The sequence below is a fragment of the Chaetura pelagica genome, unplaced genomic scaffold (genome assembly GCF_000747805.2).
Source record: "Chaetura pelagica isolate M959 unplaced genomic scaffold, ChaPel_1.0 scaffold189, whole genome shotgun sequence".
Lineage (NCBI taxonomy): Eukaryota > Metazoa > Chordata > Aves > Apodiformes > Apodidae > Chaetura > Chaetura pelagica.
In genome coordinates this window covers 362,627-388,884 of record NW_009970716.1, presented here as the reverse complement: position 1 = coordinate 388,884, position 26,258 = coordinate 362,627, and the positions used below count along the sequence as shown (strand labels likewise).

General features: G+C 34.9%; 1 protein-coding gene across 1 annotated transcript in view; it reads right to left on the bottom strand.

Annotated features, from left to right (window-relative positions):
* Window positions 1-26,258, bottom strand: part of FRYL (FRY-like) — a 135,136-nt gene that overhangs the window by 22,242 nt on the left and 86,636 nt on the right. The window contains exons 33-52 of the mRNA XM_010006076.1: window positions 25,287-25,427; window positions 24,340-24,508; window positions 23,173-23,257; window positions 21,667-21,779; window positions 19,167-19,317; window positions 18,761-18,864; window positions 18,159-18,344; window positions 16,310-16,514; window positions 15,285-15,406; window positions 14,543-14,733; window positions 13,977-14,071; window positions 12,126-12,733; window positions 11,406-11,503; window positions 9,904-10,074; window positions 8,801-8,941; window positions 6,590-6,787; window positions 4,997-5,158; window positions 4,638-4,712; window positions 2,958-3,134; window positions 156-359 (exon numbers count right to left, since the gene is read on the bottom strand). Coding sequence (XP_010004378.1) covers window positions 156-359; window positions 2,958-3,134; window positions 4,638-4,712; window positions 4,997-5,158; window positions 6,590-6,787; window positions 8,801-8,941; window positions 9,904-10,074; window positions 11,406-11,503; window positions 12,126-12,733; window positions 13,977-14,071; window positions 14,543-14,733; window positions 15,285-15,406; window positions 16,310-16,514; window positions 18,159-18,344; window positions 18,761-18,864; window positions 19,167-19,317; window positions 21,667-21,779; window positions 23,173-23,257; window positions 24,340-24,508; window positions 25,287-25,427 — 3,396 coding nt within the window. The remainder of the gene's footprint in view (window positions 1-155; window positions 360-2,957; window positions 3,135-4,637; window positions 4,713-4,996; window positions 5,159-6,589; window positions 6,788-8,800; window positions 8,942-9,903; window positions 10,075-11,405; window positions 11,504-12,125; window positions 12,734-13,976; window positions 14,072-14,542; window positions 14,734-15,284; window positions 15,407-16,309; window positions 16,515-18,158; window positions 18,345-18,760; window positions 18,865-19,166; window positions 19,318-21,666; window positions 21,780-23,172; window positions 23,258-24,339; window positions 24,509-25,286; window positions 25,428-26,258) is intronic.

The window sequence follows — 26,258 nt, the reverse complement described above, 5'->3', positions numbered from 1 at the left end:
CTTTCCCTTTGTTGATGTTGTTACGAAAAAGCTTAGCCCCATTAATTTAGTTCCCCTGTAATTTACTTAGGCTGGAAGTGTGAGCCATACTTACCCATTAGAACTGCAAGTTAAAGTTTATGTTTTCAGATTCCTTTCACAGAAAATTAACTTACCATCTGCGAACGAGATAGTATCTGACTTGCAGTCAAGGCTGCTTCTTCTTCTGAAGACTCATCAGTATCTTCCTGGTTGGTCAAGTTCAAACTGGGTGTGCTACCAGAATACTGACACTCTTGAAGAGATGGTGTGTCTCCTTTGTCAATGCTGTCAAGAGAACGCCTACGAACGCCCCAGTTGAAGTTGTCCATACTTTCACCCTGTAATAAAAAAGTTGGCACACATATGTATCTACAAATTTCAACATAATAAAATTAATAAAGAAATGCAACAAAGAAAACACAATGAATGCATTATGAACAGAGTTTCAATCAGCCCTTTAATTTTATTACAATTTTAAATACCTTGTTAAGTGATTTTTGTAGATAAATTAAAATATATATGGCAAATGAAGTAGAAATCTTTTTATTATCTTGTTGGAAAGTAACTCAATATATTATCTAGAACGATATCAATATCAATGTTATATATCTGACTAGAAAGAACAAACACACCACAGACAACAACAGATGAACAAGCCAGGGCACCAGGCTGCAACTTACCTGCAGCTCCTGGTTAGCAAAAAGGAAAACACATATAATTAGAAAGAACGAGGACAAACACTTAAAGATACTCTAGAACCAGGGAAAAATGTTTTATTACATAAGATTTGCCAGCAGTAAAAGACTGATTCAAGCTCTGAAAAAAGCTTTAGTCAAAAGGCTAGTATTTAAAATATTTTTTTCTAATGGTAGGTTGTTTAAAAAAAAACACAAACTGATGACAAAACACTAAAACCAGCATGCTTATGATACATTTTATCTAGCATAACATGTAAACAACTGTTTCAACAAACATTAGATGATTTTTTTTAACTAACACACATGAATCTAAACTGACCACATTCAACTGACAAAGCACCATCAACATTAATGATATACATGTTGTGGAAAAAATGATGTCTTCATTAACTGTTTATCAGCTACTTTATGTCAGTTTTCTGAAATATACCCTAAACACCAATAGCTGGATCCTTTCTGTTTGCACATTTTGAAGCTGGGATACTTGGGTTTCAACATCCAACATACTAAGCAAAATCCGTATCTTTAAAACATTAGTGTTTCACTTCACAAGTACAATAAAGATCTCTGATTTTCCCAAGCATTTTGTCAATCTTCAGCAGCTCATGTAAGATGGAAAACCCGATCAGTTCACCTCAGTCTATAGTCAGTTCTGAAAACCCCAGATCTAGCCCCAAATATGCAAGTATGGGTTCCAGAAGTGCTCTAACAGAATGTCTCTTATAGTGACTTAACAGATCATCATAACTCATTAAATATGCAAAGCAAACTAAACATTTTGTAGTCTCTTTCTCTCTTAATGATTTGCTTTGCTCCAAAAAAGGTGAAAAGTTATGTCACAGCAAAAGAATCCCAACAACAACAAAGTACTACTTCTGTGGGCAAAAGCACTTAAATTTAATCTGAATATTTATTACTCAGATTTTAAGGTAAAAGCCCCAGTTCATACTGTTGACATTTAATTATTAGCAATGAAGAATATGCTGTATTTCTGTATTTTTGGTGCAGAACTAGGCAGCTCTTAAATCAAGTGCACAATTTATATGTAATGCCCTAAATTTGTACAATCTGTCCTTTTTTTTTTTTTTGCAAGCATAGCACTATATGTTGCATACAGGCAAGTAAAGACAAAGAAATTGTCTTTTTTTCACTACAATATGGTATTAAAATTATATAGAAAATGAAGTTAAATATTAACTTGGTTCAGTAACATTTTCAACTTCTGGCATCCTACCTTCAAAGCCCCATCTAGTGTTAAAATGCTATTTTACTACTATTGAGCTTTGATGGTTCTGAACTGTTTGACTACTTGCATTCAGCAAATAAAATAGATGCAAATATTGGCTGAAGTGAAGTAATAGACAGAAAGCATGAATAAAGTGAGATAAACCCAAAGTATTAGGGGGAAAAAAAAGAGTAAAATTCTGTAAAAAGGGCTACATTATCCAGAAGAACAATCTTAGGGTGTACATAGGCAGATGTTCTTAGTAGCTGTTGGCTTATGACCTGTAAGGGTCTCCATTGCTAATTCAATTAAGCACTGAAAAACTACAAAGCATTTTATTTCTTTCCCTCAGTCCTTTTACAGTCCTGCTTTAAAGCTTGAGCAAATTCTGGACTGAAGCATGTTATTTATCCCAAACAAGTAACAATCGTTAAGAGTATCTTTACTATTGCTTGACATTTACTTGAGTTTTACCTCTCCTCTCTTTTTTTGACAGTAGTGGAGGAAATAGAATAACTGCAACAAACCAGGTATGATGTAAGAGTAAATGAAGCAATTACTGTGACCAAGTTAATGGTATATCATGAGATAGTGTATCCTACAGTTTATAACTGAAAGATATTCTTCATGTTTTCCAAATGCAGAAATGTATAAGGAACAAAGATTATGCCATTTTCTTAACATATTATTCCATAATTAAGTTTTCTACTGCATCATACCCAGGTGTTTATCCTGCTATTGGCTTAAACTGTTGTATCACTTTCGGATTAAGTCACTTAAGCTCCCTTAAAAAATCCCAACTCTGCTGCAAAAAAACCCCAATGATTTGCAACAACTTAACATGGCGAAGTCTGTGACTTGGGTTTCTTTATCGTGCAAGTTCCATCATATCATAAATTCTTCCCAATTGGATTAGAGAGAAGAGCTGCCAATTCCTTAGAATTGCACCAACATAAACTAATTTTTAAAATGTTCTCAAATGGAAATACACAGAAGATATCCCAAGGTCTCACCTCTGCATCTTCCAATTCAACATCTAAAAAGTCAAAGTCTTTAAAAACTCCAAATTGTTGTTCACTGGTATTGTCTTCTACAGCCACTTCCTCCTCTTGAATCACTTCTTCTGTTGCTGAAATAAGACTAGTTTGTTGATCTCCAACTTCCAAGTCTTCGTTAGAAGAAAACACAACCTGCAGATATGGGTAAAAATAACAATAAAAAGTCCAATATCTGTAGTTCCGAAAGTCAGCTATCCAGCTTCCCACAATTTAATGGCATTAGTGGCAGTCAGCTTAACACTATAATGGTAATACTAGGGAAAGTGCAGACTGAGATTTCTTTTAAGACTAGTTGGATTTTAAACTACAGCTTTAAGCTACTGATATAATTCTCTCCTTAATGAAACTGAGAGCTGCAAAGATAGAAATAAAGGGAAAAATATATCCCTGAACCTTCATTTTCATAACAACAGTGTTAGTCAAACTTATGAAAAATTAATAATAAACATCCACAACACATGAGCCGTATCATTTCACCTACTAATTTCTTTGGCAGGACTGTCTTTAAAAACACATTCAATGCCACCTTCCAGTGCTAATAATCTCCACAAATTACAATTTGCTGTTTGTTTCTATTTGATTTTTTTAAAACATCTTCAATTTCAGCTTTCAGGAATCTAACTTAATTTTAACCTCCTCTGCTAGATTAAAGATCCATCTCCCATCAACATTTTGCCCCAGCTAAGAATTTCTGTGTCACAATAAAAGCCATATTCTAGATGATAACCAAGATAGGCTAATCACTTTATTTTAAAATCTATTAATGTTAACAGCACCATTAACCTTATTATGCCAACAAGGTGTATTTTCTGTGCCATACACAGAAGTAACACCATCAACCTATTATTACTCAATATTTAAGACTACTACTCTTACTGATATCCATGTTAGTTTGAAGGCATGTGATCCATTGGTCATTTTCAAAAGATTCCGTGGTATTCTCAAAACATCATGAACATGACTGCAGTCCTCAGCCATTGCTGCCCCTTCTATCTAAAGCACATCTTATTTATAAGGGACTAGATAGAGATTTAGTCAGAAGAGGGGATACCTAGTTCAAGCCCCTCTTCTAGGCAAGACAATTAAAACTCATACATGCAGTCTCAAACACACAACACACTATTCTGGAGTGGCAGTGTAGACCTGCTCTTCTGTCAAGAATGTAAAAAGTTGGAAAAAGTATTAAGGATTAGTCTGATCAATGGAGCGTGTGAGTAGTCAACTAACTGAATTTGGAGAGGAAAGATTTGAGTTTCAATCCAAAGATATTGTTTCGATAATCACTTGAGATAAAAAGTTAATAAATAATCCTAGCAATTCATCTTTGCTGTAAGCCAAATAATCCTCCCCTTAAGACTGACCTAAACTCACTGACACGGCAACATTATTTTTGGCTGAATTTAAAGATGGTTTTGAGACTTCTGTCGTAAAAGAACGATGCCAACTGGACTTCTTGAGGAATAACAGTAATTAATTACTTATGAATCAATATCTTTTTTGTTCTTTCATTGGATTTGTACATTATTGAACAAAACCCAGTTTGTCAAAAAGCACTTCATAACTTCACCAATACCTGAAAATGAAACAGCATTCTAGCTACTGGAATTTAAAAAACAAACCACTATCGCCACTTACTGAAGGATTCTTGGGAAGACCAGATTCTGGGCCACAAAGAGAAAGCACATTCATTAGCTTCTCCCTAGTTCTTCTCTGAAAAATATACCAAAGAAAGTGACATAGCAAGGCATCTGCTAGAGGTCCAGGTGAAAATGTAAAACTTCTACATTTTAAATTAGTCAAGTTACATGCTGACATCCTCTAAAAAGAATCTTACAGGTTTTTTTCTTTTCACCAGTATTAGCTTTCAGTTTATGCTATATTCATTTACTGTTCTGCTAAGGCACAACAGATTTTAAATTACATTTCAACAAGTTTTAATAAATTCATAAACGCTGTCTATAATATATGCGTCATATGCTTGAGATACCATGTACCTGAGATAGTTGGGGTCTCTTCCAGCTGACAGGAACTAAGGCATTTGAATTGGAGCCTGATGAAGTTGACGAAGTGCTCCGGGTGACAGCAATGACTTTTGGCTTCCCATTTCTACCGGCTGCACTGTGTTGATCACCATACTTATTCCCAATAATTGGTGTCTATTAAAGACAACAAATACTTTCTTAAAATTCAAATCCATTAGTAAAGATTACACATCTAATTTCAGAATTTAGTATTACAGAAGCTGTAGGAGAATTTGTCTGTTTTTAAGCATCCTATGAAGCCCATGCCTAGTCCATGAGCATCAGTACACTGGGAGAACAAAGCTGAGTACTTCTACTCTATGCAGCAGACTGCCATTCTGCTGACTTGTGGAATTCTGAATTTTGCAAGTTTTATGCTTACCATCAGTTGTATTTTTTAGACACCCTTCAAAAAAACCTAGGGTCTAAGTTTAAAAGATGCAAAGCTTCTCTACAGAATTGAACAAATTGTTGTCACAGACCAGCAACTGTACCAACACACAACTACTTCTGAAAACCAAAGATCAAATTCAGTACTTTTGACAGCAACTGCTACTCCAATGAACTCTGTGGAAATTCATCTTGTCTCTCAGTTATCTGCATGCACTGAAATTTCCATCAAGGAATTCACTTACCAATTTAAGTAATGTTCTTATCACAGAATCACAGAATCTTAGCAGGTGGGAAGGGACCTCGAAAGATCATCTAGTCCAACCCCCCTGCCAGAGCAGGATCACACAGAGCAGATCACACAGGAACATGTCCAGGCAGGTTTTGAATGTCTCCAGTGAAGGAGACTCCACAGCCTCTCTGGGCAGCCTGTTCCAGTGCTCTGTCACTCTCACAGTAAAGAAGTTCTTCCTGATATTCACGTGGAACCTCCTATGCTCCAGTTTGCGGTGCTTATCTATATCTCCAATCATTACCTATGGTCAGCTTCAACCAGGAGTCCTTATTTTTGACTACTTTTAAAATTTCTATGATTCTCTCATGTCCCTATATTACACTGCAGCCATTTGGCTATGCTCCCTTTTTCAGATACAGAATGAATATCAGCTGTATTAATATATTATTTTGAGCTCTAATGAACCCTAATTAGGAGGGTAGGGGCATTGTTTTTAACTACAGGAGGCTTTTTTTCCCAGTTGTGTGCACCTCACACTGAGGTTCCTATATTCTGTATCCTACTCCTCCCTCTAAACTGCATGACAGGGTTTTAATTCTCTCAGCCTTTGAGTGTTTTAAATTTGATGAAAGCCTGCAATGCTCAGCTGCAAGTAGCAGGCAGCTGCATTAATCTTCTCTCTCATACAGCCGAAATATCCTTGAGAATAATCCTATTGCCTTTTAGTAATTAACTCTCCAGATACTCAGAGGGGTAGAAACACAACATAAAATTTTATCTTTTGGTATGACTCTAATTACATGTATGTAAAACTTCAACATCTGCCATACTTAAAAATTGTATTCATTTTAAAACATATAAATGCAGAAGGCTAACAGGAAACAACTCTGAGTTTGCAAGTGAATGTCATTATTTCATTGTAATTGAAATATAATAATTACCTCCGATATATCAAAATGAAAATCTAAGGTCTTCCCCGGTAGCTCTTTGGAGACATTATTAAAAATTTTTGTGAAAGAGATTTCAGGAGAACCTATATCACCTCCATAAGACTTTGGAACATCATTAGGTACAACAAGGCTTGCAGATCGAGACACCACCAGTTTCAAAATATTAAGGGCTTCCTTCCAATAGGGACTCTAAAAGAACAGACACAAACCACAGAACAATGAACTTCAAACAGGACAGCTATTTTGAATGTACAGTAGGATTTTGCACTGGTTCATTGCAAGATTCCCAAACCCAAAAGCTCTAATCTTCTACACATGGCTGCAAGGTGCTAGCACAGGTGGGCAGTTTTGGACCTTGATGTGCTGGGAAGGTAGTGGCAAAGCACCAGGTCATCCCATGGTGGGCAGTTGTGTCCAGCCAGGCAGGTCCACTAGCTCCAGGTCACAGTGCCAGCCACACCAGATCCTGTTCCTTACTCCATCTATTCCTGTATTTACACTGTGTTTTTTTACCACGGTCTAAAATATCTGCCCTTTACATCCCAGAAGATAAAAACTGATACATTTTAAAGGAAAACAACTTTCACCTCCTAGCATTAGCTTACACTTTTGGGCAGAGCAAACTGAACCTGAAACAGACAAAAATATTTTGTGCTTTGCATTTCATCATGCATTTCAAAGATCTTAAGAAAAAAGCAAATACATTTACAAGGTTTCCTATAGTAACAAACCAATGGTGTGCTTAAAAAATCCAAGGCAAAAGTATGAGAACATGATAGGCAGAGCCTGAGCTAAGTGCACGCTGCTTAAAAAGATTATTAAGTTAATGTAAATAATTCAGCAGTTTCAACTACAAAGATTGTGGACTGGACCACAGAAGAGACTTAATACTGAAACTTAAATCTTCCAGCTTCTGAAATTGGCAGGATGTCTGGGTTTGGTTTGGGTTTTTTGTTTTGTTGTTTTGTTAATTGCATTAAAAAATAAACACAATTTTAAAGGCTCTACAAGTAGTATATGCTTCTTTGTAGGTAATGAGAGTCTTTAGCAACCTCCTGAATTTCTGTGCATCATGACATAAAGCAGTAGTCTCAAACTTGAACTATTCTGTAGCAACTTACATTTATTAAGGTGCATTTATTGTGATTGCAGAGGACTATAAAAAGAAAATAGCTTAGTAGCCACATTTAAACAAGACTTGTTCATTTATGCCCTCTTCTTTTGTCATCCAGCTAACACTTTATTGTATCAAAAACAGACAGGCTTCTCTAGAGTATTTTTTCACTAGTGCCATTACTTTGATAGCTGACATCTTCTAATTAAGAATACATTCCATGGTAGTGAGGGCTTGCATAGAGAGCTCAGACAAAGGTTAGAGGCAAAGCAAGCAGCCATCAGGCCATGAAACTGCAGTCATGCTAATCATTCCATTTTGCCTAATGCACTCTGGCAGGAGCACAATATCTAAAGTACATATCCATCAACAACAAAACATGCAGGAACACTATTTTTCCTGGTTAATTATGATTAAACCATTTGCTGAAATACATTTGGCAATAATGGAATTCAGGAAAAAAAAATTTTGTGCACTAAAATGGCTTTATGCTTTAGGCATTTTCAGAAAATCTTTCAGCAAGATGCCAGACCTTCTTTTGCAAAATACGTTTTAAATAAATCATGTTCCAAATACAAAGGATGAAATTACCCAGGGCAAAACACTATTGTCCATCTTCTGGGGACTTTCTTTAATAAAAAATATACTCCAGTTCATTGCAGTGCACCTTAATGTTCCTCACAGATGCAACAGTGGAAGTGATTTAAACATGCACTTAACTGTAAAACTTCCTTCTGAAAACATATACACTGAAATAAAATATCTGCACAGTATTTAGCAGTAAACATTTCCTTATATTTTAACACTTCAAGGATCATCTGCTGTAACTCCATACACAGAGTTGCCCACATCTGTAAAGAGATGCATATTCGCCCAGGTACTTTGTCCCACAAAATGTACATCAAATTGGACAAATGCATAAGCACACAATGAATTCATACATAGGGCAATAAAATGCTGTGAAATCTGACTTTGAACAACTCTTCCTATATCTGAAATAAATTAATTCTCAAAAAAAATTCAATTGTAATCTCAATACTGTTTTTATATTAAGTAGACAGAATTTTATAGTATTTCAGAGTACCTACCTGGACATATTTACCAATAACTTTTATTATTTCCAAATTAAACTGCTTCACTGGTGCTGTGGATAGGTCAATATGACTCAGAAGGCTGTAAATGATCTGCAGTAAGGACTGCTGCATACTGGATAACCCTTTCTCTAACAGCTAAAAAAAAGTTTTTAAAAACACAAAATTTAATTAAGGCCTTTAATGGTAGAAAAAAAGTGAAAACAAACATTAAAATATAGTTAACTTCTATACATATTTAATTTTGCCTTCAAGAAACTTAAGCATATCACTTAATGTTTTTCAAAATTTTAACATTAAAAAAGTAATGCAATAGAAAACTGTCCTTCATCTTAATTATTTTCCTTGAATTTTGACATGTTAGCACAGATCTAAAGTACCTATAATAACATACATCTCATTAAATAAAAAGTGTTCCTACAGATTCAAAATTTCAAAGCTGCTTGAAAAACAATTATGTCTATGCTTTAGGGAAGGCTAGTATACACAAACTTACAAACAAAATAAGCACATATAAATTAATTCATGAAAGTGTAATAATATTTTTAAAAAATATCTTCATCAATTTGAAGTGATATACTTCAAGGATGAGCTCTACAAGCTTTTCACACAAGGTCCTTTGTCAAAGGTAATGACAATTTTCTGGTAAGAATGGCTGGCAGAATCATACACTGAATACTGTTAAATTGTATTTGATTATACACACCATGCAATACTTACAAATTAAACCTTGAAATCAGTTTTTAGGTTGTTGAAGGACATCTTTAAATGTATATTTGTCTAAAAAAGGTCTCTTAAAATTTGCACTATATGTATTTTGCTATAGCAAGACTGTGTGCATTTAATTCATGTGGCATGGAATGTAAATATCTATTACAAAACACTGCTCTCATAAAAATGGATACTTCATTAGAAGAATTATTATTTCAAGACATATTTTTAAATTGCTGCACTCTTCCCTTTCCTATATTCTCAAACATTTTATTATTGCTATTCTCCCATTACAGAGGATGTGCTTTTCCCCCTGGCCAATATTCAGACAATGTGAACAATTTGCAATGAGCAAATGTAATGTTGAGAACAAATCATCAAAAATTTACCTCTGCAAGATAAGTTACGAGGTTAAATGTGGCATCTGAGAAAGAGTCATGCAAGTATCTACACACTACGTTAATCCAGTTAGAACAGTCTCTGGAATAACTGTGTGTACTGTATAAACTCATCATATGAGCCAGATTGGCAAGAGTTGGTGATTTCTCCTCTGCACAAACCTGAAAAGCAAAAAGCCTATTTAATGATATTAGAAATGGCAAAATTTTAGCCTAAGCATTCACAAGTCATTACGCAGTTTTCCCACATTTCACTCTATTTTCCAGTAACTGAAATCAAACTAATCACAAAAGTCACATCTACAGCTTCTGTAAAATGTTGGAGCCTGGAAACCCATGAAAAAACTAGTAGAAAAGATTAGGTAAGAGACCTGATGCTTTTTCAAATGCATCAGGTATAAATAACAAAAATATAGTTCCAAGTTCTGGAATGGGCAACTGCACTCAGTAGACATTCATAAGCCTTTATGTCTCTAATTTTTCTTTGAAGAGCAGACCAGCCCTTGTCTGCTTAGCCTTGCACTTAGCAGAGCAATGAGGGCTTGTATCTGGGAACACAGTACTATCTGCAATAATAGTACTGTGGCAGCCATGCCCCAGTTTTTTCTACTACTCATACTGAACTTACTTTAACTACTGCCCCAAGCCAGCAGTGCATGTATTTCAGGGACAACAGAAATTTTTTTATTGCACCAGGCATGTACTCCTTTCCAGGTGGCCTGCACACAATTAAGTGATTTACATAGCACAGTTTGGGAAGCCAGAGGGCTATGACTGTATCTCCTATGACAGCACTTCCTTATTCCCCTTTCCATATTCTTCCTTAAAATGCAGACTGTCAGAGCAGCATACCACCACCCTATGGCTGGAGGGTGCTGGTATGTACCATGTGCTGCTTTAATAGATGTTACAATTAATAAATATTCCAAGGTTAATCACAATGTACAACTAATAGAAAGGACATAGTATCTTTTATTCTCTACCTACTAGTTCAAAATGTAAAGATCACTTCCTTATAAGTACATTAGGAATTTAAAATTACAAGCTGCAAAATCAGACAAGTAAGAAAAGGTAACTGATATAATTAATAAGTAAATTATTCTTTACATACAAAGTTTATAGCATAGGCAAAATATGTTTTTTCACTGACAAAGAGAAACTCAGGGGTTGATACGAGGATCAACTGTGTAATGCAGGACTGGATCACGTCTTTAAAATACAACTTTTTATAGTTATTTCTATGAGACTGTTACAACAGTAGAATGGTGTAGGTTGAAAAGGATCCTAAAGATCACCTAGTTCCAACCCCTCAGCCCCTGTCATGAGAAGGTAGACCTCCCACTAGACCAGGTTGCTCAAAGCCACAACCAACCCGGCCTCAAACACTTTCACATGTTCACTGAATCATATGAAAGTATTGCATCAGTGAGCAGAAAAATACAGCAGTGTAGGTAATAAACTCCTGGATACTGCCCAAGAGTTATTTTACATACCTTTGCTATCCTATCAGCTGTTTCTTTACAGAACTGAGTTGGGTTATCAAAATGTTGGATCAGATGAGGAAGTAGGCACAAGATGTTTAGGGGAAATCCTAAACACATGCAAAAAACACAGTTATTATGAGCCTTAATGACTTTAATATGATTTGATTTAATTTAAAGTGGAATTATGTAAGCATATAACATGTTTCTGGTATTTAATAAACCTTAGAGCATGATACACATGTTCATACAGATACAGAAATGATATACACACACATGTATTTAAGTGTGCATGTAAGTAGAAGATACATAAATGTGTCTGTGTATAGGCATGAATATGCATAAGATTAAAATAAAATAATCACTGGACCAATGAAGCAAAACTATCACAAATCAGGATAGCTTCAGGCAGTCACACGCTTCAAAATGCGCAAATAGTTGAGCTATTTAGCACAAGATTATGAAAAATAATACATGTGGCTCATAAAAATTGCAAGCAAGTTGAAGGTAAGTTAATAGTCATTACATAAAGTTTTTGTGCAATATTTCTCGGCAGATAATCAGAGCTTGTAATGTATTCCCACTATCTAGCACTGTAATATCAACAACTGCAAAAAAACATTTATCTGAAGGGTGCTTTTTAAAGGCAAATATCCAATCACTACTGATTTTGATTACACTTAATTAGATTAAAAGATATATTTTCATTACATATACAGTTACTAAAGATACCTGCTGACTGAGAAGGATCCACCAAAGCATGCCTGGAAATTGTGATGAGTTTACTGAGGAGATGAACTGTCATTTCCTGTGTAGATGCTGAAGTAAAGCCTTTCAGGAAAAGCTGTTGAAGGCCTGGAAAGTTATTCCATTTCAGTTTATTTTGCACCTTTTCTATCTTTTCCCGACTCTCTGATTTATCCAGTGGCAAGTGAATAAGAAGCTTGTTGAGTAGCTTGAGAGCCAAAAGGTATTCATACTCATAATCTGACTCTAGCAACGAAGCTGCAATCCAAAATATGGTGGCCATCAAGTTGACAGGGTCAGTAGTAGGCTGCACATCATATATCCCTCCCTCTCTCAGGGAGGAAAGGCTTCTAGTCCTTGCCAAGCTTCCACCATGATTTATCCTTCCATCCATTATATCCAGTGTGTTGCTCCGTCGACGGTCGCCTCTCCGCTCACTGATTAAATTCAGTCTCAAAGAATTACTCCTTGTATTGCTGTAGTATCCCAAACAACTGCCACTACTAATGGGACTTGTGCTTAGATTTATCTGTCCAGTGCTTTTCCTATTAGCTGCATACTTGTTTCCCATTACAGAATCATGGTAAGAGGTTCTAAAATAAAGATAAGTAACACATATTATTCCACGCTAAATACTTCAATAACATACAGTTTAGAAAAAGGGAAAAAAGAAAAAGTTTTTACATTAGTCACATATATACACACAGAGTCAATACTGTGCTTGGAGTATACTCATTGGAAGAGTATTATAACACATGAAAATACACTTTCCAAACATACATATGTTACTAAAGTATCCATACAGCTTAAGGGCAAGACTGTAGCATTCCATTATCTCTGCTACCAAATCTATTTGTTACAATCCCAGAATAGCAAAATAATTACATAACAATTCGGTAAAATCAGGAAAATTAGCCTGTAGCATGTAAAGATTATCTGAAAATGAAGATCTAGCATTCCAACTAATAGATGTGATAAAGGCAGAGAAATTAATGAATTAATAAATAAAATTATTTACTTACTACCTTATATTGTCTAAAGTATCTGACCTAGAAAAACCAACACTTTCCAGTTCTGATACTGAGAAACTTAAGACATTCCTAGAAATCTCAACATTTTCAAAATCTTTGCCATCAAGTCAAACCAGTAAAGATGTCTGTACAATTAGGGATATTTTTTTAGTTGGATAAAAAAACATTAAGCTAATGACTCAGACTGTAATGAGACACATAAATTACTCAGACTGTTCCACTACACAATAAATGCGAGGCTTAAGACAGATCCGCGTTTATTATACCTGAAGACTTTTCTTCTGTATTAACATTGGAAAAAAAGTATTTATTGCAGTACTCGAGTTCTTACCTGTGAACCTTAACTATCTTAAATCATCTTTTAAAGATCAGTGCCATTACCTTTATTACACATACAGGGGAAAAATAAGACCCCCTCAAATTTACACTATTAATTGAGGTCAGTAGGGCCTGATTTTTAAAATAGAAGTTCAACACTCATTGCTTTTATTTTTGAGAAGTTTCAGAGTAACTGACAACGTTTCAGAATCAAGCAATAAGCAACATATTTAATGCCTTTTTTTCTTTTTTTTATTATATATTGGACCCAAGAGGTTAAGTTTGAACAGTAGCAGAAATTTATTTTCAGAAAATCTAGATTGTTATGAGTTTTGCTTGAGGCAGAATATGAAAACATAAAGTAAGCAATTTTGCTATTAGGATAACTAATCTACAAAGACAAGAAACATTACATTTGCAATACAGATCTTCCATAATTCAAATGTGTAAAAATATGTAATGTAGCTTGGCTAGTAAAAGAACTTACTGAGAAAGGGCAGAAAGCAGATCATAATGCTTCATGGTTTCAGCCAATGTATCAATAGCAGACTCTAAGGTCAGAAGCAGTTCTATGACAAAACCCTGGGAAAGCCACAGGTCATTATGAAATACACAATATGTAAACAGAAGATCACAGAAAATCTACTGAGTAGTGATATAAAAATTAAAAATCACTATCAGTAACTAAATTATTATTTCATGCTTCAATTAGAACACAACCCTGATGAGACTGCTCCAATTGCCAGCATAGATTCAAGACAAGAAAAAATCTTTAAATTTATTTCTAAATATTCTGAAAATTCGGTCTGGTTTGCAATATTCTGAAGGACAGATTAGGGCTGGAGTCATTCACACTCTTCATTTTGCAATATTAAACATTACATCCACTTCTTTAGACATACTATGACACTAAGTTATTTCAAGTATCTTTATTTTAAAATAAAAAGCAATTGAATAAAAAGTACTTTTATATTTTACTGTCATTAAAATAATTCAATATGTAATTCAGGCAAACTTAGCTTTATAATAAAGCAAGGGGAAAATGTCAAATACCTGAGCTTCTTCTCCTGCATCTCCAACAGTTTCTACTAGTCTGGAGAGAACATCAGAAAGTGTAGATGCAGTAAGAGGCTGCTTCAGAGCCCTGAAAATCTGAAAGGATCTTCCAGCATAATGTCGAGAGGAGCACGACAGGGCAGTCTGCAAAGCAACTTCACTGAGACGGTGTTCCAATTGAAATCCTCCTAGGAAAGCAAACAGATACTCAAGCAACACAATGCCTTATAAAAAAAAACAAAAAACCACAAACAAAACAAATCTCATAGAGTAGGTTACCAAAACATTTCCTAACTTTAAAATACTCTAATCTAAATTTTTCTCAAGAAGTATTACTCTCAAAATCATTCCAGGCATATGAACTTGTGTTTTGTAATATTTAACATTAGAGAGACTTGTAGAGAATAAAACATCTATTATGTTGTCCTGGTTTGAGCCAGGATGAAGCCTTGGCCTTGAAGAATTGGCTTCATCCTGGCTCAAACCAGGACATATGTGAATAGTAAGTGTCCACAGCAGGCTAGTAAGATATTTTTCCTCATTCCTAAGAGATTATACTAAATCTGTTATAACAGAATGTGAACCCAAGTGTGCAACACACAAGAAAAATCTGTTCTTTAGAAGGAGGCAGAGTGATTTTATAGATAATCTGTAAACATACAGGCATTAAAAAAATAATAATTTAATTAAGTTAGCAGACTTGAACATTCTATCACACCTTGACTGTCTTGTAACATACCTGAGCTAGACTGTTTAAATATAGACACCACATGCTTCAAAAACACAGTTAGCTGTTCAGCACTCTTTATGTTAGGGTTCTTGGCCGAAACATCCTCGTGATTCCAAAGTGGCCCTTTTTTCCTGAAAACATAAAAATAGACATATAAAACAGAGTCTTTGTCATCATTATTTAAATGCTATTTCAACCTTAAGGGTAACTGCAAAAGAATCTACTACCTACCGCATGAAAGAAACCATTTGGAACTGCAGACAAATTTGAAAGAAGTTTGACCAACATTGTACACCAATATGCAAGAAGTCAAAACAAGGTGAAAAACAATATATCAGATCCAACTGAAATAACAGTGTAAGTCAAAGAAAAGAGGTTCTCTGTTAGGTAATATTTAGTTATCTAAGAACCAGTACAAATAACACCATTATATACGTCTTAGAAGAATCTCCTTTCTTTCCATTTTCCTCACATCAATACACCCCACTACGCTAAATTTAGGTTGATATAAAGGGTTTGGTTTTTGTTAGCATAAGTAACCAAAAGCTTTGAGAAACAAGTGGGTTTTCAGATTTATCACATCCTGAAAACTTTATACAAAGTATCATACCAACAAGTGTTGCTTGTTTTAAAGATGTTCTTTACCACTAATTCATATTTTCTGAATAGCCAGCTCTCTACTATCAGGCAATCTGTAAACTCCAACAAATCTTGCAGCTCCCTACATCTTTATGCATTCCAGCCCTAATCCTTTAGCATGTGAATCTTTTAGATGAAACAGAGAACTCTATAAAACTGTGGGACAAGCAAAGATACCAAACATGGCAAAAGACTTTAAAACATTCAGGACATCAAAGGGAGACCAAAATTCTCTGAAAGTGTTGGGAAGTTAGTTGTTCATAGTCTGCATCACCAAACACACTTTAGGATTAAATTGCCTCTTACTGGTGATAAAACAGAGATAAAATCAATGCCATGCTAAACAGTAACAAGTTTGACATATTAATGTCTTGAAAAAAATATCGAAATCTTACCTTGAGGTAATAAATTCTATGAGAGTTTTCACTTTTTCATCCTGCTCTACTGAAATGTCAACCTCATTGAGGATTGTGGTGTGCAGATGAGAAATGGCAGCACTTGTATTTCCTAAACTGATGCTAGAAGAGGTAGAACTTGAACTAAGCCCTGAGTCTGTCATTGGGGAGGGCTGGTAATCAGGTATAAAATCATGAACACCTGCTGAAATAAAACCAAGATTATCAAGAGTTGTTGACTGTTAATATTAAATACATAAAAAGAAAAAAAACCCTGCCCTCTAGAAATCAATAATTTAGCAAACATAATGAGATGGATGCAGCAATTTTAATAAAATCAACAAGTATGATATATGCCAAGTTTTTGCACAACTGGACCCTTAATAAAGATCTGCTAGATCCCTCTTTAAATAGACAGTATTATTTTTTGTTTGGTATTGACAATATGGTGAAATAACATCATCACTCTCTAAGGCATCTCATCTCAATATAAACTACTTCCTAATAATGCCCAGCATAACTGACACTACTTCAAATCAGTGAACTCTAAGTATTAACTAGTGAATCAGTTCTAAGCAGAGCCTCTCTGGCTGTACAGTGTTTCTCTGAAGATTTCAGTCTTGCTGCTCCAAGATTTTCTCTCCATGTAAATAATCACGTGGCAATAAAATACAATTATGGTAACTCCTCACATTGTGCCTGTATTTACCTATGACGTGCTAGGAGGCAGTAAACTGGCATGGAAAAGTCAGCCATTAATCTTTTACTATAACAACTGTACCTAAGTTTAAGACTGACTGACATCCACCACAAATTTTCATTCTACAGAGCTGATATTATTAGTTGATTCAAATTTAGTATCAGCTTGTCTGACTCTGTGGTAGGCATGTATACCTGCAATCACCTTATCTTAATCCCTAGCTGGATATGTTTGGTTCTAGTCTCAATCTAGAGCTTCTATCAGACATTTTTGCTTCAAGAATAGTAAACTACTATGTCACAACTTTAGATGGTTTTACTCAAAACTGCAAAAATTAGGAATGGAATAGTTTGTATAGGTCACCATATAGGTGCACTAGTAAAGTTTTGTGAATAGGTTTACATAAAATATTTCCTGCACTATGTTCACTTTTCAATTCCTCATTGCCATGAAATTCAAATTAAGAAAACAGATTAATATTTTTTGTTACTGACAAAGACACTTCTGATGTGAACAAACCCGAGCAGATTGTATAGCAATATGCTGCCACCTACTGAAATAATATGAAATACTGGGTTTCAACAAGATGAATTATTTCACATTTCTTTAAAAGCTACAATAGGCTCACAACATCAAAATACTACTTTCATAAAGACATGCATATAAAACACAATTTCCTGTATAACTAAAATATTGTAATGTTAAGGTGAATGTGAAAAGGTAAATGTCACAAAAGCGTATTCTGATAGCTTATTGAACAATGCAATTACAACTGTCAAAAGTCAGAAATTTAAAGTTGCTATAAGCAAGTGAGAGATGTATCTTTATGATTTTTATTTTCTAGTGCATCATGAAAACTCCTGTACTACAGATCCAAACCACAGAGCTCCCTCTCCAGTTTCCACTATTATTTAATTATTCAACTGCACTTCTGACTTAGCTGAATGGGAACAAAGCAGTAACTTGAAAAGTTTTCATTTTGACTTAATTAAAATACATTTTAACAACCTAGACAGATCTGAAACAAATATGTTTTAATGCCAAGGGCCAATGAAAATATTAAAAATAACAGAAATTTTAATAATGTCTGGAAGAAAAGAACTTTCCATGTCATTATAACAAGCAATGCCTGATAAATCTAAAGCATACCTGTGAAAGTATAATCTAAATGGGTAGTTTGCTTAACAGTAAGCACCCTGGACTCATTGAACTCTCTGTTTCTGAGCAGGACAGAAGCAACAGACTGGACATTACTGCCAGATCCCATCACTATCAGCAGATGCAAAAGCAGTCGTTTACAATGCTCATAGACTTCAGAGTGACAGTGGTCAAAACCTAACATAAAATGAAAATGGAAAAGCTTTATTAAATTCAAAGGGCACATGGAATTCAGTTATTAAAAAATTGCAGTATTCAAACAAATCTGTTATGTTTTACCAAATAACATCTATAATTCCCTAAATAACTGATGTTTTTTCAGTGTTTCAATATAAAAACATAAAATTTGAGTTTTATTGTGTCTTCTATGAGGAGAGAGAGGTAAAAGTGGCTCCAACAGCAAGCACCTCTTAATTATATTCATATTTATCAATCTGAAATATATTTAGTTGAACTTTTAAAAATAGTGTAAATATTAACAAACTAATGAGATTTCAACACAATGGCAAATATTAACTTAGATGTGGAAACAAACAGTTGCATAAACAGCTACAATTTCTAAGTTAGAAATATTTCCTTAAGAATTTAGTTACCTATAAAAATTGCATGAAGCAAAAGATGCAAGTATCCTCCCCATTCCACCTTTACACTATGATCAACTATCAAGTCAGTTAAGAGGATCACTGCTATGTTGCATCTAAAAACAAAAAAAATAATTTGTTAGAATAATTAAATGTATGAGCTTTATGAAGAGCTGCAAATAGCTTAACATGCTACTAACCAGGACACTTTAAGACTAAAAAAACATCCACAAAGTTGTATTAAGGGAGGAGATGAATGCTCTACTAGACCTGTGAGTAACGCCATAGAAAATAAATGTACTAGCTTTATCTACTGTCTTTAAATCAACTGTCTTTAATCTCCTGTTTTTAAATTACTATATTTGTGCAACACAAATTAAAATGTAATAAAGTGCCACCAGCACTGTTAAACATTTACCTGTGAAGGGACATGCCTGGAGGAGAAGTTTCAGGCAAGTAATCTACCAATGGTGACCAGCAACCTCCAGTAGGGGGGAAAGGTAGAGGCTCTCCCTGATTGTGCTCCATCACCTTCAACCTCCAGTTTGAATACAGAGGCATTGAATCACCTAACACAACAGATAATTAAGCAAACAAACAAACAAAAAAAATGTAATACCTTTCTATATCATATAGTCCTCTAAAGAAACAGTTTTGAAAAGCTGGGAGTGCAGAGGGGAACCAGCTGTAAACAGCAGCAGTTGGACACAGTTAAAAAAATATTTTTAAAAAACTATTTCTTTTAGCAGAAGGATGATTCTACAGAAGTCACACACGTAACAGTAAGATTTTGCTGAACAGGTTCATGAAAGCGATGGATGCACATAAGGGATGTGGACACACATAAGGAAAAGAAAAGGCAAAGTGATCTAATATAATTTCATTGAATTTCAAACCTGATGTTAGATAGGGAGTTAAGGCTGGGTCCCAAGATCATTCTGACCTTATTTTGAAAAGCTGCATTTCATTATAGGCTAAGGAAGTATTTTTCAAGAAACTAGCAAAAAAATGCACAAGCTCTACATATCAGGTAATGCTGGCCTAATAGATGGGGTAACTCAGAACTTGCCACTTTCACAGCAGCAAAGCTGCTTCACAAAAGTCACCGTTCAGAGTTATCAGTAAATTTGTCAAGGAAACACAGACATTTTGTTTTTGATGAAGCAAACTTCAAAAATGGAAGAAACATCAGCTATTTGCTGTGAGAGTGTACTGTGTTACACATTCAACAGACTTTGCTGTTTTTAAATGAGATGTCTTGGACTTCAGAATGATCAGTTAAGGCTAGAAACAAATTAGGAGACTGTCCCAGCAGTTCAGCATTTCAGTGATTCTACCAGTCACCCTTTAGGAAGTATAGCTGCAGAAGTTGCAGAAGTTCACACATGTACCAGCTTCTTACTACATTCTTGACTGGAAGTGACACACTTCTGACTGATGTAAGATGTGAGTTTTCATCTGTTTCAGGCAACGCGACATTGCTATCACAAATAGCAAACAATGATGAAAATTACCTCAACTACAATATTGGACATCACCCATCCAGGCAGTAATAAACATACAGTCTGCCCAGAAGGTCCACCAACCTGTTGCTGACTCAGATTTTAGCAGATCTGCATCAGCATGCCCAGCCTTTAGAAGTTCTGTAGAGGGCATTATGTTCCACTTTTTTGAAAGAGGCAACACGAACCACAAATTCACTCTAACCTTTATGGTCTGCACAGAATCAGTCATTAAGGAGTGCATAAGGACATCCTAATGAATGTTGCTTCAATACAGCGTGGGACACACTAGGTTCTATAGTGACATGCAATACCCAAAATGCAGAAGTTTACATCCTGTTGTTCAGCAGCACAAGAAAAGAAAGGAAAAGGGAGTACTGTACCATGTATATGTAATGTACCATTCCCAAACAACTTAACTGGTAACAGAATCACAGGTGAATAAAAATACTTAGTGAAACCTAAGGAGAAAGCCTGTGGGAGCACTATAATGATCTGGATTAGACAGAAATCTGATTATCCTATGCAAGGTTAAAGTTCACAGTCATTTTAATTACTAAGAGCTTGCTAGCTGAAGCAAGAGCTTCAGACAAGTGAGTACTCTGACAAAGCACACAGAAGTCACTAGTGTAATGCATCATTGACTGTCTGACCATTGTCCTCAGTTTTGCCTGATTACATGACCTGATTGGCTGTCCCTAGCATTGTAATAATGACTTTATATCTTATGCAGTGGTACTAAAGTACCCACAGTTAAAAAGCCCCCATTAAAGAAAAGTCTCAAAAAGTACATGAAGTTTCAGAAGAAATTTCCACCTCTTTCCTCACCTCTGCACCTCAGAAAAAACAGACCACAGATAACAAAAAATAACCAAAACCACATTTTCAAAACAAGCTTGAAAATTAGAGGTATACAAGATCCTTTTTCCTGCTATATTTTCCTTTGCTATGTTTTTTTTTAAACAGACCAAGGATTACTATCACTTAAAAGAACAACTACTTCTAATTTTCTTTTTTTTAAAACTTTTTTTCCAATCACCTTTTTCCTTATACATCTCATCTTCCTCCTACTAATCTCTCTCCTGTTTCTTCTGCCTAACCATATATTTATCTTTGGTATTGGTACTGGCAAAGCAAACAGCTTAAAACTTCATTTGGGAAGAACTGATTCCAGAGGGCAAAAGAAAGGAACAAAGTGTATTGGTTTCCTTGCACATTCTATTATAATTAAATATATGCTAGACTTCAATAGCAGTACTATGATGGAGGAATGTAAAACAACCATGTTTTTTAATAATTTGTGCAAAAAACACAGATAATGCCTATGTTCTTACACTCTACAATCTTCAGCAAAAGTATGAACTAGTGAAAATTTTGTTTTCTATATACAGAAATATTTTTAAATAAAAATATTACTTTTTTCCTCTTCATATGATCCTCCAGAGCTGCTGCTGTAGCGAGATTCTAGTCTGTGGTGCTGGCGGTTTAAGTTACTGTTCAAACCACTGTAGATGTCTAGATGGACATAACTGCAGGAGCAAATAAAGCAGCATTAGTAACTGACATTTTGTAACAAAAATTAATTAGGGTCTCTCAGTAAAACTGTACTTCAACAAAACTGTTATGTATAAATATTTTATCTTACAAGGACAATCATTATGATGCCAAAGCAACTTAGCTCTATAAGACACACGTCCTGTAGCAATGCTAGCAAGGGGAACTCAAGGAGATATTTCACTATAAACTGTATTTCTGTTAGATCATTTTAATCAACACTTAAGTCCATTAAAATATTTGTTACCATTATATATAAGTAAGTTCATCTCACTCTTGAGCAGAATAGTGAAACCTCTATTTGATCTAGCACAAACACACACACAGAGTCCACAGTCCCTGGGGAGGTGTCAAGATGCATTGCAAAAACTTGCAGAGACTTTCAAACCTGCCTTCGTTACTTCACAAGTTTCTTCAGTTCCAGCCCCCAATACTCATCTGTGCCTTGCTAGGCTGAATTCTGCATGACACTTCAGATTCCTCAGTCTTCTGTGATTTATTTTCACACAGCTCCCCCAGATTTATTTGAAACATTGAGGTTGTCTCTGACAACGTATTTACTAATCCAACTATACGGACCTCTTATTATCATAGGTGAGTAAAAATGTGGCCAACTGGGAAATTATCTTGAAAATATAATTACTAAGGCTCTCAAACAAGTAATCACAAAATAAACTGCTTTGTAGTAGAGTAGCTACTCTACAGTAGCAGCCTGTCTGCACTTTTTCCTGTGCACACTTTTTCTCATGCTAATTACAGAATCCCTACTCCCTTTTCACTTTATGGTTAGCTATCTCATGTTTAAGACAAACTGAGTGCATTCCTACAGTCAGTTACTGCTGAGCTCCAAGTCCACACCCCAAGAACATGTCAGCTGTTTGCTTTCTACCACCCTCACATTAGTATCACTGTCTGGCAAATTCTCCCAAAAGACTGCTCTTCGTAAGCTCAAAAATGATAGAGGGAGACATCTGTTCTAATGCTAGCTGGAAGGGACCTTCCCAGAGACAGCAGGCATCCAAATACGCTAACTGGGAGAAAAAAACTAGCTTTCAACACATGGACACTATTGATTTCTAGTGAGCTAGGAAGCAAATTTGTGAACACACGCAATCCAGTTTAATAGTAGCTAATGTAGACATCAATAACAATATAGCCATAAGCAATACAGAGCCTGACTTGGATTGGTCCCTTAGTTAATTTGGTTTCCTCTACAGTTTTTCTGTTGCTTAAAACTTATAAAAAAATACAAGTATAGACTTCCTGCAATGTAGACATGCCTGAAGCCATTGAGATGCAACTATTTATAGTACCTACCAGGAATTCTGTAATTTGACTAAATATACTGCTCTTTGAGGAGATACTTACTTCTCTTCATTATTGTCTTTTATATGTTTACTGTCAGGGTTGCCATCTGGGGGAGCCACCATTGTATTGCTACTAGAAGTAGTACCTGTGAATTATGGACAAAGTAAAAAGATTGGTGAATAAAAAAGAAAAGTAGTCTTAATCACTTCACAATGAGCTTTTCTGTACCTGTCCATGCCAAAAGCCCTAACCAGATTTACTCTACAGCAACTGGCACAGAAATTACTTTAACACACAAGAAAAAAAAAGTTGTTTAAGTGAAAAGACTCTGAGCTGCTATGATCATTTCACTAACTGTAAAAAACCCAAAATAAACTATTCCAGAAATCTCTGAGTCTTCAACAGAAATTCAGTTTAAAGGCTTCTCTCCTATATGCTGTACCTCATAGTAATCTGTAAAATGTATGCAGGTAACTCAACAAATCACAGATTAAAACCTAACAACTTAGAGTGAAACTTGTATTAATTTATTTTTTGGAGAAACTTGCAAACATCACACGGAACAGAGGACCACAATGGGAAATAATTTTGCACCTTCTCCACAGACTTTGCTACTCTCAATTAAACTTAAGTGCAAGGGCCCCATAATTTTTTTCATATTTGTAAAACACTTCCATGAACAGGTGCCAAAGCATCGACTTTGTGATCCAGATAATCTCTATGTGGTACATCCAGGCTGCTTTGTAACATTGACAGTTCTGCAGCACAAATACTCTTTAATAAACTCCCATGGATGTAGCTTCTGTCTACAACAGAACTTGAAATATAATGACTTACATGGATTTAAAATTATATAAATTTCCCCAATTGTTTTAACTGAATTGATGTGATATAGTCTGATATAGACTGATATATATATAGAGAGAGAGACTGGTAAAAGTGATACAGTTAGGGTAAACAGTGCAAGATGTGAACATAGACAAAGTCTAACACATAGATAAATACAAATCTGTTCTTTGTGAACCTATCAGATGTTCTTTAATATGAACTCTGGATACACCAAAAACTGCAGATCTCATGAAACAAACTTTAAACCTTAATTTATATTTAGAAACAGAACATCATGCTTCTATTGAATATTTACAGATGAGCTCCTGTATTATAACTAATAGACAACAGCATGTTTATAATTAACCATAATAACATTTTAAGTTAATGAATTCTCACCTGAAGTGACAGAGGGGATTTTGTAACTGGAAGTAATGCGGTAATACGGTGGATTATCCATATGGGTGACTCCTGAACTGACAGGATCTGTAAGCTGAAGTTCACTCACCAGCTCTTCTAGTAGTTGCATTGTTTTATCTCTACCCAAATAAACAATAACTTTCTTTACCTGCCATAAAAAAAACAAGTGTACATATATAAAATAGTATGTACATAAATAACTTTCTTACTGCACTTAATTTAAAAAAAAAAAAAAAAAAAAAAAAAAAGGAAAATCTGGGATTTTAATACCATGTGTTAGAACCCACACCTGCACTGCCAGGAAGGGTACCTGAAACTTACTCTAGTTCTAGAAGCAAATAAAATTGCTTTCACAGTTATCAACAGCAGCAAGCATTGGAAACATATCACAAGAGTAAGAAAGTAAGTCTTGTGAGTTCAATGACAGTTATTTAAGAAACAGAAGATTTTCTTACAAAGGTTTCAGCAACATTGGAGCAAATGTATTTTGATATAATTTCTTTTTGATACATCACAGTTCTGTTCTACAGAATTTCTCGATGGCAAGTGGACTACTACAGACTTACCACCCTGAGTAAATTGCAGTAGTCAGCAAATTGTCTTAAGGAAGACTCACATGTATTTTAAGTGTGACATCCTTTCTGGCTTATTTCCTTTTTCAAGGCCATCCCATGAATGCTGGGTTTAACTGGAACTTGCATGGAAATTTTGACATAGATGTCCAAAGTAACTCAAATGAAATAAATTAATTTTATTAATTCATAGCATTTAGTGGTCATAAAGTATGGGGTGACACAATCATGCACTTGGAGATTTTCATACTAGAAATCCTACCTCACATTTTTTGTTTGGTCATCTTTCTGTTCGATGCACGATTCATTTTTAAAATATCAATAGTACTTAAGAGTCACATATCAGATACTCACATAAGGCAAAAGGCTGGGTTCACTGTTCACTCCACAGATACTGATCAAGAAGTGCAAAATTATTTTCAGATTTTTTGGCCAGCTGTCTGCCAAAGTAGTCCACACATTTTCTATCTCTGACCAAGCCACTTCATCACCATACTAGAAAACAAAATAAGTATCTCTCCTGTAAACTCCAGTAGAAAACAATGCATTTGAAAATTACCTGCATTGACCAAGTGGGACAGGCTCTAGGAAATGGAGACATAAATCCTAGAAGAAGCTGTCTTTTTCACATTCTAGAATGAAGCTTTCACATATATTTGCATAAAAACACACTTGAAATAACTACTTTTAATAGATATAAATATATAAAAATATACCTAAACATACCCATACAGATATTTAGTTATATATAATACATAGTTTTATATATTATATAAAATATTTACATGCATTTCTTTCTATTTATTTATTTATATATATATATAAAATATTAAGATTTAGCAGAGATCCATACTCCCAGTTGCTGACAATCCTCAATAAAATTCCATGGACTACAGGCTGCCAATAGTTTTTAATTTGCAGCTTAAAACATGATCTCTCATCAGTAGGACTCAAAGATACCAAGAATTGTCAGGAGCACTACATGTGATCAGTACTTTTTTCCTGTTGGAAGCAGCTATCACAGGAAGTAGGAGGAGGCTCTAACAGCCTTCTGCAACAAAATCAGTTCCAAAACTCCACTGTGAGATAACAGGTATACAGGTCACTTGGTATTATATCCAGCCACACATCTATATTGCAGAACAATGGCCCTACACTGTTACTATAAATAATAATTAGTGTAAGATTTGTATTACATATTACGTATTTCTTGTAATAACTCAAAACTATATGGTATAGTTTGGGAGTACATAAGTAACTCATCAAATATGTACAGTAACTCTTGAAAGTTTGGTAACACAGTATCTCTGAACAGTAGTCTCTTGC